The sequence below is a fragment of the Tauraco erythrolophus genome, chromosome 3 (genome assembly GCF_009769465.1).
Source record: "Tauraco erythrolophus isolate bTauEry1 chromosome 3, bTauEry1.pri, whole genome shotgun sequence".
Taxonomy (NCBI): domain Eukaryota; kingdom Metazoa; phylum Chordata; class Aves; order Musophagiformes; family Musophagidae; genus Tauraco; species Tauraco erythrolophus.
Window position 1 is genome coordinate 9,563,456 of NC_141467.1, and position 15,129 is coordinate 9,578,584.

The following is a 15,129-nucleotide window of genomic DNA, read 5'->3' on the forward strand; positions in this document are numbered from 1 at the left end:
TCTATTTATTATTTTTCTTTTGACTGTGTATTTTGGGAGGAAAGCAGATATGTTTGAACTACAGGACTGAAACTCATCCAACTTCAGTAACTTTTGCAAACTACAACGTAATTCATCAAGCTCTTCCAGAAGAGAGGAGCCGTGTTACAGCAGACGCAGCACATCTAAACACTGGAATGACACATGCTTACTGTCCAGCAGCTCCAGGAATGACAAGCTCATATTTAATATACTTTTCCAATGCTCTCCAGAACTTTCCACCCTACTTCAGTATTGCAAAGATGTCTGAGAGTTTCAAGTCTGTTCTACTACTTTTCTTCCAGTTCACATCCAACCAGGACGCTGCAGTTTTTAGCATGGTCTTTCTTTACTTTTGCACGTTTTTTTTATATGATCAGAAGCATTGGTGATGTTTGTAACACCCAGCTGCAGTCTTTCATTTTCAAGTACAGATAGACAGCATGCCATTATTTCATGCTGTGGGGGGCTTGGGGACACCTGGCAACAACCTCCTAGATTACACAGGATGTGATGGGGTGCACAGTGTACAAGCATCCCAGTAGCTTGCCTGGAACATGCTAGACTCATCCTGTTGCTACACAATGCCACTTCAATGCACTTCCCCCTCAAGGCCTACACTATATCTGCGCTGATTTTGCTCATTAACATTTCACAGGGCCTTCTCTTTCAAGCCATTACAGAACATGTGGGCTGACACCATCTCAATCTTGCAGCACTCACACACTTCTGCTGGCTCTGGATGAAGTACCTCTGATAACACAAGTTACTGATAACCAGACAGGCTCTGCACAAATTCAGCTGGAGTCAGCCTGGATTTGTAGCCTGGGCGTTCCAGGAACATGCAGCAGAAGTTTACCTGGATCATACCAGGCCCTGGAATCAACATTCACCTGTGCTCCAGGTGAGCCAGCGAGCCTTTGCAACAGTAGGTGTACACACACAGCTATTGAAACCAGCAAAAAAGCCAGTATGATCTGTCAGGTATATTTTGCAAGTCTCCAGCTGACTTTTCCACCCGATTTTTCCTTCCTTTTCCTTCCCTGTTCCTGTATCTCTTCTCGCCACTGCTGCAAGGAACAGCAGTACTGTGTTTAAGATGCTGGCGTAGGATTCAAAAGGCACATTCTGTTCCTGGCTGTGTCGCAAAAATATATGTGACCTCAGGCAATTGAACTTGGTGTTTCTGTGCTTTGAGTTCTCATCTTTATAGAAGGAGACAGTAGTGCATCCCTGGGGCATTCTGAGAAATGTGTTCATGTATCAGCCTTTCCAAGGGTGTAGTTATGTGAACCATCTGAGAGCTCAACACAAAGCTCTTCATGCTTTCTCTCATTCCTTGCATCGAAACACCTCTTTCTTCCTGATCAATCTCCATCTTTTCCATTGTCATCTCCAATACCCAGATGGCAGTGCCATTTTCAGTTTACCAAATCCATACCAGGTGCCCATCCAGCAGTTCCAGCAGTCTCTCCTAAATTATCTGTCACTCTTAGCATTTTTGTTCCCGAACTTCAGTGCTTCTCTGTTCCTTGCATTTTTTAATAGGCTTCTACCTTGCTTCCTCTCTGTCAAAATGCCCAATCTGCCTCCCACCTCCTGACACCAGTCAATGGTGTCCCCTTCCACTTGCAAAGTTTCTCACATCTTCATGGTTCTTCACAACTCTTCACTTGCACTCAATCCACTCTACAAATCCTGTTCCCATGAACCTGCCTCCTCCAGTCACATCTTTAGCCATGTTTCAATGCTAGTCTTCGCATCTGAGACTCCCTCCCGCTTCTTACGATTCAAACGGCTGCTTTGTCACTGCTTTATAGTTAACACATCAACATCACTCTCATGGAGCCTTTACAATGATCCACCAAAAAGAGATGGCAGAATCACTTTAACCGAAAGTCCTCTTTGGGACTCTTGTCAATCCATGCCTGCATCCCCAGGTGAAATTGTGCATCTGTGTGTTTATCACCCAGACTCTGCTATTCAATATATGTATGTAACTTCTCCCCCAAAAGGCTCTCAGCAAGCACAGAGGGCTGTGCTAGACAACTCAGTATCAGTATCAAGGCTTTGGCTTTTAAATGCTGGGCATGGAGGCTATCTATCTTCTACGTGGCTCACACAATCACCTCAATAGCATTCAATAAACACTGACAGTAATAACGTTACCTAGAAGCTTACTTTGCTGCTCACCTTTGACAAAAGCACACCTGGCTCCAGCTACTCAGATGTCCACAGTGTGTCTGCCTCAATTATACATAACCAGATATGGTAAGCCTATTACCTCACGGTAAACTCTTATCAGTTCCACCCCTGTACCTGTGACACACAGGTCAGACTGATCTCCCCAGCCTACTGTCAGAGAACTGTATAATCTTAGCTTTCCGATGCTCCTCTGTCCCAGGAACAATCCGTGGTAGCCTTCAAACAGTACCCACTGTGAATCCCAGCATCTTATATAAGGAAGAAATTTTTACAATGAGGGTGGTGAAGCACTGGAACCGTGTTGGGCCCGGCCCTCTTCAACATCTTTGTCGGTGACGTGGACAGTGGCATGGAGTGCACCCTCAGCAAGTTCGCCGATGACACCAAGCTGTGTGGTGCCGTCGACACGCTGGAAGGGAGGGATGCCATCCAGAGGGACCTTGACAGGCTGGAGAGGTGGGCCCGTACCAACCTCATGAAGTTTAACCAGGCCAAATGCAAGGTCCTACATCTGGGTCGTGGCAATCCCAGGCATAAATACAGACTGGGTGGTGATTGGATCAAGAGCAGCCCTGAGGAGAAGGACTTGGGAGTACTGGTGGACGAGAAGCTCAATATGAGCCGGCAATGTGCTCTTGCGGCCCAGAAGGCCAACCGCGTCCTGGGCTGCATCAAGAGGAGCGTGGCCAGCAGGTCGAGGGAGGTGATTCTCCCCCTCTACTCTGCCCTCGTGAGACCTCACTTGGAGTACTGCGTCCAGTTCTGGAGTCCCCAACATAAGAAGGACATGGACCAGTTGGAGAGGGTCCAGAGGAGGGCCACGAAGATGATAAGAGGGCTGGAGCACCTTTCCTATGAGGACAGGCTGAAAGAGTGGGGCTGTTCAGCCTGGAGAAGAGGAGGCTCCGGGGTGACCTTATAGCGGTCTTCCAGTACCTCAAGGGGGCCTACAGGAAAGATGGGGAGAGGCTGTTCAGGAGGGCCAGTTATGATAGGACAAGGGGTAATGGTTTTAAAATAGAGGGAGGTAGGTTCAGGTTGGATATTAGGAAAAAATTTTTTACTATGAGAGTGGTAGAACACTGGAACAGGTTGCCCAGAGAGGTGGTGGATGCTCCATCCCTGGAGACGTTCAAGGCCAGGTTGGACGAGGCCCTGAGCAACCTGATCTAGTTGGAGATATCCCTGTTCCTTGCAGGGGGGTTGGACTAGATGACCTTTGAAGGTCCCTTCCAGCCCTAACCATTCTATGATTCTATGATTCTATGGAACAGGTTGCCCAGAGAAGGTGTAGATGCCCCATCCCTGGAGGTGTTCAAGGTCAGGTTGGATGAGACTTTGAGCAACCTGATCTAGTGGAAGGTGTCCCTGCCCATGGCAGGGGGGTTGGAACTAGATCATCTTTAAGGTCCCTTCCAACCCAAACCATTCTGTGATTCTACTATCTTCTGACAATCAGCAAGGCCACAACCTGCCCTTTCACTGGTTTCAAGCAAGTTTCTGTTCAGTTAGCCCAAAGAGAATAGAAGGCCTCATCACACTTACTATAAACATCACAAGGAAAAAAATTTGAACACTCTGAGGTTGCTTCCTATTGTTCTAACTTCTGGTAATGCTGTTGTCGAAGAAAGACCTTTTCCACAGGCCAGATTTCTCTGCAAGCAACTGGGAATGCAGTGAGGTTGCAATCTCAGTTCACAAGCTCCCAGCAACAATGCCAGCAAGAACCAGAACCGGGGGAGTGGAAGAGCCAGTGAAAGTCAGGCGGAACAAAGGCCTCACTGCAGGTGGCATGATGTCAGAGCGGCCTGGGCTGAGAAGAGGTTTGGTGTTCTTTAATATAATCCCGTTGTCAAAGAGGGTGGGTGCTGCTGTTTAGCTATGTCAGAATCACCCAACTGGAAGTATCTATTCCCAACGTCACATTACCCCCTGGATAACACAAGGGTGCTGTGACTGAGCAGATTCCTTGCTGGTAGCAATCACTCCACGGCTGTGCTTAAAATTCTCTAATTAAGTCTTCCTTGTCATCTGACCTGTCTAAAACCAGGAGCTGTCTGCAAACTTAGAAGACAGATTTTGGTTTCAACCTTTCCAGGAAGCCCAGAGTTTTTCTTGGCAGGTCTGTAATCTGAGTTTAGGCCTGCCCCTGCTTTCCATACTTGCAAAGCTTCCTGCCAAGCAGACATGCTGTATCATAATGTGCTAGCTCTTGTATTGTACCACCCTGAAATCCCAATGAGAGACTGTGCTGTCCTGCTGTATTCCAGGTATTACCTCACTGTAACATCTTTGAAGAGTCTGGCACTTTGCAGGGTGGAGGAGTGTCTTTGTATGTCCTGTCAGCCCAGGATATGTTTAGCGCCTGGTTCACACACACTGCTGCAACAAGGTTATGGCTAAGTGACAATCCTGTCCTTGCCCCCCCCCCCCACTGATGTAACTTTCATGTCCAACAGAAATACTCACAGATTAAATTCTCTATCAGCAAGAGCTGGTGCAATTCACTGAAGCTATTGGCATGAGAGCAAATCTGTTAATTATTAACTGAGATGTTTTAGACATCTGCTCAGCTCTAGGGGATACAGTATAAATAAAATCTCATCTCTTCAAGTGGACAGCTGATCCCAAGAACATCTCCAGGGACCTGGCCTGCCTTTTTGTTTTGTTCTTCTGTCCAACACACATTCCACCATCTCTTCGTCCACTCAAGGTCCAGGTCAGCCAGATCTGGCAATGTTACAGGCATCTTTGAACCCTACTCAGAAGAAACCCTTACTGGTTTCCTTTGCATTCCTGTCTCAGTGGCTGCATCTCATGCACACCTGGCAGATAGTTTCTAAACAGGACTTCGACCACTCTTACATTTTGCACTGCAGAATCGGGACTGTCTGGTGCATTAATTTCACCGGAGCCACCCCCCGGGGCCGAATGCAATGTGCTGATCACACTTTAGGGCCAGCTTGGCAGAGGGTGCTGGAGACCGGTGGGGTGCACGCGCCATCCTTACCAAAGGCTTTGGCGACATCTCCCGGGCAGCTGCATCCTCCGTCCTGCGGGAAGAAGAAAGGAGCGTGAGCGGCACCGAGCTCCCGCACCACCGCCCGCGGCCGAACGGCCCCTGCTCGGGAACAGCTGGCGGAGCTGACTGTGCACCGCTGGCGCACGTCATCTCGGCTGAGTTGGAGGGAATCCGTATTATCCTTTCGATTGCTTTTCTTCTTCAGGATCATTTACTCCACCGCATAGTCTACTGGTAATACCACTGGTAACAGCAGCAACACAAATTTCTGACTGCAATTTCCTAATCCCAGAAACCAGAAAACAATGGCTCTGATGACCTCAGTCATTCCCTGCCATTTTAGCAGAAGGCTATGCGATGCAGAGGCACCACAAACCCCTACCTTAAACCACCCAAGACATTGAAAATAACTTTCTCAGCAGTTTACAGTACATTAAAAGGTCAGAGTGGGAGGGGTGAGGAAATATACCATCAGCTCTGCTGGATTTTGATCTGATAATCTCTCAGCAAATTGAGTAATCTCATCTTTGGTAAGTGAAAATGAACCTCTCGTCATACTCCTCGCTGTTTGCTATGGGTTTGGTAAAGAAACAGCGCGTTGCCATCTTTAGCATTTTAGACCTGCGTGTTTCAGTTTCAGTGCGGAGCAAAGAAGTGGCTGATGAGGGGGTTTCGGCTGAGGGTGAGGAGAGGAATCATGTATGTGTAATAGGGCTGTAAAAAAGGGATGGCACAGAGCAGAACTCATCGTGTGCTATGGCTCTTTAGGTTTTATAAAGGTCTGAGCATCGGATGAAAGATCCTTCTACCCTACACAGTCATTGTAGGAAGAAGACTCCCCATTCCTTGATGATCAGGGTCCACTGCAGACTGCTGACAGCTTTCCTGCTTCTGAAGCTGCTCCCCAGACTGAATGGTTAATTCATTTTGTTTCCCCTGCCTGTTGGCAGAAATGCCTCTGGCTGACCCACGGCTGAGCACAGCCAGACACCCCCCCCAGCCATTTTAGACCTGGCTTTTGTGGGTAGCTGGCAGCGGGGCCGAGCGCTGGAACCTCTCCGTGCGTGCGCAGAAAAGGATTCAGACACAAACCGCACAGGTGGATCCGAAAGTGAGTGGCTTTTCAAAGGGCATCCCAGCACAAATGGCGCCTGGTCGAAGTTTAAAGGCTTTTATTCCATTTGCTGGTAACTTATAGCACATTATGCCTTTTGTTGAGCTAGACACTCTCGCTTGTCAGCTCCAGAAAAGAGATTCAGTGACAGCTGAATCTCTCCTCTTAAGGGCGCTACTTGTGCAATTCCTTCCCTCTGACAAGCCTGTCAGAGCCTGGAGGAGGGTGTGAGTGTGTGTGCATGTGTCAGGGGAGGCAGAGCCGAGGCAGAAAGAGGGGTCTAATAATCTTCAAAGAGTAGTGGCAGGAATTCACCTCACTCTCGCTGTCTCAGTGAGCTATGAATGCTCTCTGGTAGACAGGTTCAGTCTGTTCTTGCTGGGTGGCTCAGAGTCTGACTTTTAAATTAACCCAGTGGCAGTGATGGAGGCTTTATGCTTTCAGAAGTACCATGGGGATGGGGGCCTTACTGCGTAATCATTAATCATCGGCTTCAAAAATATCACTTTGAATGTCACCAAATTACAAATGCTGAGCAGATTAAGAGACTTTCCCAAAAGCTCATGAGTTACCATTTAACGTAAAAGGAAACGATGATGATGATTCACAGCACTTCTTTATCTGTAGATGTCACCGCTTACTTCACATAAACAGGTAAATTTAATGATTCACAGAAAGGGAAACAAAAAGGGGACATACTAAGCAGTTACACCAGAAGATGCTATATAATAAAGCGATATGCATTAAACCACTTCATTTCAGGTGAAAAATTAAGTGCTTTGTTTAGAAAATAAGACTGTGCTTCTGCTGCCTTGTCTGGGAAGCTTCATCTTGCAGTTCAGCTTGTCCCAGCAGGGGCCTGAGTCTGGACTCAGAATGACTTGTAGAACTGCTGGGCTACAGGCATGAAGCTTGTTGCAGGCTCTGCCTCTACCTCACCGTCCTGGGGAAATGTATCTGTACAAATCTCCCTGTGAAGTCAGGATAACTGGCATTATTCTGAAGTGAGCCTCCTGGAAAGGGTGACCATGAGGCCTTTAGAGGGAATGATTCTGAGACAACTGGGTGCTAAGCTGAAGGAGAGGAGAAAACAGCTTTTCAGCCAACAGAATTATTTCAATGTGGGTAAAAGAATGTTATTTTCCCCAGTCTTGTTGTCAGAACAGATAAACCACGTAACAAGAAAATTTAGCCTGAGGTAAAGAAATACAGTATGGAAAACCAGTATGAACTGGTTGAATATTTAGTATTATATGCAAATTACAGTAAGTTTATGATTTATATGTTTCAAGCAACCTTCATAATAAACTGTATAACCAGCCCTTCCTACAGTATTAGCAAACAGATAGCTATTTATTATGCAGAAGATATATAAAGTATGGGGCATATACAGCAGTAGGAACTATACATACAGTGTTTTATTCTGAGCTACATACGCTGGGCATATTTCTGTGTGGAAGAAGAGATGGTACGGCAGTAGCTGGGTGAAGAACCCCTTAGTCATCTTTTTCACTGAACACTAGTGGCCCATCAGGGCAAAGGGGAAACAGCGATCTCTACCAAATGATAGCCATATGAGAGAGGACACATGCAAGGCTGCTTTCCATTCCCCACATTGCTGGCTTACTAGAATACGTGACTGCCTCTCTATCCAGCAGAGCAGTTGCCTGACCTACAAGAAACAGAAACTTTATCTCAAGTAGGGCATTTCTGAAGGAGCTCTCCTGCTAAACGGCCTCTCAGTGGTAAGTCACTGCTGCACCTTCTCAAGGCCAATGGATTAGCGGGAATGAAAACTGAGACCATTGGCTCCCAGACAAATAGCAGAAGACAGAAACAGTGTCTGTATCTTAGACAGGGTTTCCTCTCTTCTTTCAGTGAGTCATGAAAGATTCATTTCTGAGGTGAGCTTTGAGTCTTAGAGATCATTTAGCATGAGAAAAGTAACTGGTGCAACTTCACCTCCCCCTTCTCAGTGTAAGTGACTCTAGAGAGACACCAGGCGTTCACTTGGTCTATCATGCTTGCCTAAAAATTGTCACCATATCAGCTCCAAAAATCATACATGGTCACTTCTGTAATAAAAATTCGTTTAAAATCCCAGTTCGTACTGCCATCCTAGCAAAGATACTGGAGAATGGGCTTCAAGTGTGCTGTGTTCCTTGCAGTGCCTGGACGGTGCTCAGCACCGTCACCGTCTCATTTCATGAGTGGGACTTCTTTTCCTTCATACCTAAGCTGAGCCAACATAACAAGAGGAGCAATTTGATGAAGGTACTGGACAAGACAAAAATGGATGCAAGAAAGTGCCCCAAGGAACACCCATATCACACCATCAGCTATAATCTACATGAAGATAGCTGGTAGGCTTTGAATCTTTCACGTCCTTCCTGCCACTTCCATATCAATACAACGAAATAACTGCTGGATGTATTTTCTCCTGCTGAATTGACATAGATAGCTGTGGTAATACTCAGAGTGTAGAGGCCTCCTTTGGCTCAGGCAGGGTGTGCCCCTTCCTGAATCTACGTAATGACAATAATGAGACATTTTGAAGGATGCCATGTATATTTGTTGCCACTAGACTCAATTATATACTTAGGCTTGCTCCCATATGGTGTTTTTCCCTCAGGAAGATATCTCTCTTTTGTCATACTTTTGCCAGAGCTCTGGCAATGACCACGCAGTCCAGCCTTTTCTCTCCCCAATAAACACAGCAATACTTACATGAATACTGCAGAATTCAGGCATAATGTCCTAACCTTGTTTTAGTCTCCTTAGCTTGGGTGACAGAGTTGAGTTGCAGTGGTGTTAGAGACTCCAGCTACAGCTGAAGGTAATTCTCTTGGCCCAGATGTTGTAGCAGACAGGTATTAAATTGCCCTCCTATACTCCACCTGTAATGGCTAACGGGTTGATAGGTGTGGGCTCACTGAAGCCAACATGACCTAAGCAGGTCAGGAACTGATCCATCCACACAAAGCAGGAAAGGAAAGGAGGAATAGTACAGAACCATCTCATTTTTCAACAGTCTAATACATGCTCCCTGTTTTCTTGTAAAATCAGGATAATGTTCTTCTGAGGATTGCTAGCAGAAAATGATTATTGCCAACTAGGATGGCTCTCTGAGCACCACTGCTAGGATGACACCTATAGTATTCAGCCTTCATAGTAATGAGTCAGTCTTTCATGCTCTATTGCACACATGTTCTGCTCTCTGCTACAGGCATAAACATTTGTAATACTGGCCGAGTCATAAAACTCACACACTGCTTTTCTCTTTTTCTGCAAAATTATACAGGGGAGCCATGGAGAGAAGGAAATGCATATGCATTAACAATAAAGAGCAAGAGAGATCCAACTGTAACACATACTGTTTTCCTGCTCCACTATACCCACAGCTCCAAGAAATACAGTCAAGCCCTTTGCCCATCCACAGTTTGTTCTCCTCTTCCCTCCTTCCTCTACAACACAACACACCCCCTTCCTCACACAGATACAAGTCACAACTGGGTTGAACAAACCAGGGCCTTCCAGTGATTTCACTTGGCAGCACAACTAAATTCAGTGTGTGGGCTCTTCTAGGGCTGCAGAGCAAGGCTGCTGGCTGCGGGGGTACCTGTGAGCACAGCATGCTGGTTAGCCCCTATGCCTTCCTGACTTCCAGCTGCCTTACGGACAGCCTGCACAGACTGTGCAGCCTGGCACAGTCAGGGGCACACTGACTGCCTGGGCATGCCTAAGCACACAGGACCTTTGGGTGCTGGAGGCTGCAGCCCAGCTCAGTCTGAAGCCATGCTTACAGAATTTACTTTTTCTGTGTGAGGTGAATCTGGTCTTGCTGGTAGAGTGGAAGCAGCCATTAGCAGGCAATATAGACATCTGCTCTTTTTTCTTCTCCACAGGCTCACTATTTCCCCAGAGCTTTGTGAGAACGTAAGTGCTTGAGCTCAACAGAGCCACCTCTGAAACACTCCTGCCCCGGCACAGAGCGCTCTGTGAGGACGCTATCTGAATCAATCCAGCTACTAGGGAGGTAGTAGCTACTACCTACTACACATGGGCTTGGATCATTTTACCTTGTACTCCCCTCTAGTGCCTGCCTGTCCCTCCGTCCCACTCTCTGGGAAAAGCCGTGTTTACATTTTACTCAATTTTACAGAAATCTTTTGTAGGAATTACTTTTTGCTTCAATGCGAAAAAACTATCAAGCTTCTTCTGTTCACGTAACAGCTACTCCATTCAGGGAGCAAGAAGCAGCTTTCCAAGGTACAAACAGGAGTGAGATGCCCAAGTCTTTTAAACATTAGAGGGAGTTGGTTTCTTTACATTTAAATCTCCACTGACCACTCTAGGAGCTGGTACAGGGGTCAACTGGAGATGACAGAAGGATAGCCTCTAAGATGCAGGGTACCGGACTGTTTGATTCTCCTATTCCGCAGTGATTTGCACAGTGGAATCTGAGAGTAGATAATATTTACTTACAGAGATGATATGTCCTTTCAAGCCATGTGCTGAGTCAGCACACTCGATAACAGCACTTAGCTGTGGATAGCCCCACCCGTCTTAATCCGAGTGGTACACACAGAACCTAGACAAGAGAACGAGAGGGAAAAAACATAGCCTATTAGGCTGACAGAAAAGAAACAGCTTGTTTTGTTTTTCCTGTGAAAACAACGTGTTTCTACTGGTATTATTTTTCCCTCAAGAAGTCACTATTGCAGATCTTGGCTTCTCATAGATAAAATGAACACCTAGAAACTTGAGTTTTGAAATGCTTTCACACCACTTCATGGGAGCTGTAATTGAGGTGACTAATATCCCCCCTTTCCTCTCCAGGGCCACAATTCCCCGTTAGGTCTCATCAGAAATGCTTCCTGGGGAGGGAATTACTGCATCACAAGAAAGCAAATCTGACTCAGGTGCCTGATGGGAAGGGGGACAAAAGGACCAAATTCGCAACCCATGAGACTCAGCAGCAACATTTAATATCTGAATACTTATTCCAAGAAATATTTATATCTCTTTTCCATGTATGTTCTTAAAAATAATTGTCAGGGTAAATCTGTGCTTTTCTTTTTTTTTTTTTTTTTTTTTTTGTGGAGATTTTCCACAAGAGAGAGAAAGCTATCTTTTGCCTAAAAATATTTCAATATTGGGAATATAAGAAAATCAGCACACGGCATTAAAAGTGAGATAAGTAATCATCAGAAAATTGTATAGTGTAATATTGCAGGAAACATACTAATTAATCTGATTATTAAACTATGTTCTTTATACACATACATAAATAAAGGTATATACATACATAAAAACCCACTTCAATTACAGTTTAACATGGTAACATGGCTATAGATTTTTTGAATACATTCTCTGTTTTTCTCCTCAATTAAGAGTCAAATGAGGACTGCTTTTTGCCAGTCCAGGTCTTGTAATTTACGATATGGATCATAAAGGTCTGCGTGATAACAAGAATTTCAAAACAGATTCTAAACCAAATGCAGTGAAATCTGGATCCCTTCACCCAGATGATATCCAGCTACATCTGAGCTAGCAGCAAAGTAAAAGTTTCCAAAGATCTTTCAAAGAACTGGCAAGGTAAAAACACTGAGAAGTATTTCTGCAAAGTAGGAAGAAAATTAGTTTTAAAATCATCTCCACAGGGTACATATTTATATGTAATGCTTTATCATAAATCACTGCTGTTTCCCACAGGATGGACCATTAGCTGGGAAAGAGCCTCAAGATCTCATCTTCGGTGAGGCACATTTGTTACTTGTGGTTTGGGGTGTCAACTCGTACACATCTTTTCAGGAAGATCTCCAGGGAGAGCTACACAGCACCTACTCCTAACTATTGGCACTTAGAGGCTGCAAACTATAATATTTCTTCTTTCGTATCTGAACTTGCCTGTGACAATTACACCACAACATCTCTGTTGTTTATTCTTCACCTATTTTGCAGTATTTATTGTCGTTTGCTGTCTTCCTGGGCACAATTGCAACCTTTATTAGATCATTTGGTCCACTCAAATTATCCATTCACGAACCGTAACTATTTGGCACTGGAGAGTAAACAATCTGCCTGCACTGCACTGGCTGATTACAGCTATACTGTCAGTGGCACTTGTGATAGCCAGTTTAAAATCTAGACCACGCTTGGTGACCTCAGCTGCAGTCTATGAAGAAAACAGCAAGAGGAAGGAGCACATGACCAAATGCACAAGGGAGGTAAAGAAAAAAACGGAAGACAGTATGGCAGTATAAGCCAGACAACCAATATTAGGGAAGGGAATGTAGGAAAAAGGAAGGTAAGAAGTTTAGGGTCTTTCCATTTATCCATGGGAATGTTACAGTGATAGATAACACAGAAGTGCATTAATGTATTACAGCTGCCAGGCACTAGTACCAGGTAGAGGCGCTGTTATCCGTACTTCACACTTAATTTAAGCCACTCCATCTTTGAAGACATTGACAAGATGGGCAACCTCAGCTTAACAGAACACAAATCATAAAGCTATTTAGAACCTATCATTCCTTGATAGAAGTGGATACCTAAACACAGTATCCTTTGAGCTGGGATGACTCAGCCTCTTTTCAACAGGCTAGAAAAAGTGTTCCTAAACACAACACATATTACCCAGTGACAAATGTCAGCAACCCAGGCAACCTAGTGCTTCCAATAACAGATATCTTCACTGCCAGAAGATGGAATATGTAACACTTTGCAGTACAGAACACTAGCACCCCTGCCCATTTATTTCTTAAATATACTATGTGCAAGGATATTGTGACTTTATTGACCTGAGTGGGTCTAGGCATTCCCAATGGGAAAGCAAACAGCATTATATACTGGTTCCATCTGGACAACTCCTCCAGCAGTGTTACCGTAAGTCACCCTTATTTGACTGGATTTGACTTACCTGGTCCGATACCCACTTTAATAATATCTGCTCCGGAAAGAATAAGTTCTTCCACCATCTCTCCTGTCACCACATTGCCTGCCTAGACAGAAGGAACAATATCACATATATGGGAGATTTCAAGACTACTGCAGTAAAGACTAATGATGATAACGTAGAGTTTTGTTCGCAGCCTTTACGAGTTGAACTACAGAGTCCGAAGAATGCAGTTCACCATATTCTTCATTGTGCATGCCACAGAGACTAAACAAATCAGGCAGGTACATTGTTGTGTTATCTATTTCTACTCCGCAGTCAGTTCTTCATATATGGTTTACTGATGTAGGGGCTAGCTCTTCCGTCAGAGCTTCAGCTGGTAGGAAATATGGGGACTGTAGAAATATACCATGATATGCAGCCTTTTTCTGGTTCATGGATGCCATGAATACCAGAATATGATGAGGACAAGGAAGCCTGCATTTCTTGAACGATGATTTTCTGCAATTTAAATTCAAAAGACTTGACCTTGAGTGTCACTGTTTCACACGTTTGATGACATCGAGTCATGGAGGGATGTCTGAGAGATGTGTTAATGGGGCTTACACCCATCAGCAGCCCGTCATCACAACCAGCAGATTCCAGCCCTCCACTGGCTGGGTGAGCAACAGACGCACTTGCGTGGGTGGGCTCTGAACATGACGCTGGGTGGTGTCAGTCTAGTCACTTAGAAATGCCAGTGCATTTTAAGACCATGCTTTCCTCTCTGCAAATAGCTGCACAGGACAAATGAATGCTGACATAGCACATCCTGAAACAACTCGCTGTAGCTGTACTAATCACATTTCCGTACTGTGGGGGAACACAGTATGGGAATGCAATCTAGTAAATTGCACCTCACAATTTAAAAAGGACTTTCAGGTCCCTGAACGTGTCCAGAGGAGGGTAACAAAGCTGGCGAAGGGCTGGAAGATGTGTCCTCTGAGGAGTGGCTGAAGACACTGGGTTTGTCTTTGGAGAGAAGGAGGCTGAGAGGCAACCTCGTCTTACAGCTTCCTGAGGAGGGGAAGTGCTGATCTCTTCTCCCTGGGATCCACTGCCAGGGTGCATGGGAACAGCTCAAGCTGCATCAGCAGACATTTAGACTGGACATGAGGAAGCATTTCTTTACCGAGAGGGTGGTCAAACCCTAGAATAGGCTTTCCTAGGGAGGTGGTCAGTGTCCCATGCCTGTCAGTGTTTAAGAGACATTTGGACAATGACCTTAATACCCTGGTTTATCTTTGGTCAGCCCTGAAATGGTCAGGCAGTTGGACTAAATGATGTTGTAGGTCCCTTCCAACATTGTTCTTTCCCTACTAGTACACACTGAGGAAATCTTGAGGACATTTCTTCCTAGCCCTGCACTAGCAGAAGGGATTGAATGGGTAATCCTGTCCCATCCCAGGCATTGGCTCTGTCACTTGGCGCAAAGGAGGTATGTACCTTCTGATGAGAGTGAGAGCTGTGGAGCGTCTTGAGATCATTGGACCACGTGAACAATCTGCCAAAAGCATGTGTGAACTGCGGTTTCTGAAAGTCTTCTATTTTCATCCAGTTTAGCCAGGTTTTCCACAGGATGGCAAAACCCCGCATGTCCGGCACTAGGCGAGGCTCAAAGATCAAGTCCTCAGTCTGAAGCAAGAAGCGCTCTGGAACTCCACGATTGCAAATCTTTTGAAGGTGAGCAATACCTGTTCATTTCCCGTGGATTGGTTTCCCTTTTTTTCTCCTTGTACTCATTTTTAGAAATGCCTGAGCTGTTTCCCTTGGAAAAACATGCTACACCAAAAGAGCCAGAGAACAAACAGTGCTCCATCAGAGTGAAGGTCC

The 15,129-nt window shown here is 45.3% G+C and overlaps 1 protein-coding gene across 1 annotated transcript in view; it reads right to left on the reverse strand.

Moving 5' to 3' along the window:
* Nucleotides 1–15,129, reverse strand: part of GMPR (guanosine monophosphate reductase) — a 44,416-nt gene that overhangs the window by 12,714 nt on the left and 16,573 nt on the right. Inside the window, 4 exon segments of the mRNA XM_086608916.1 lie at nt 5,234–5,276; nt 10,845–10,918; nt 10,921–10,950; nt 13,282–13,363. Coding sequence (XP_086465042.1) covers nt 5,234–5,276; nt 10,845–10,918; nt 10,921–10,950; nt 13,282–13,363 — 229 coding nt within the window.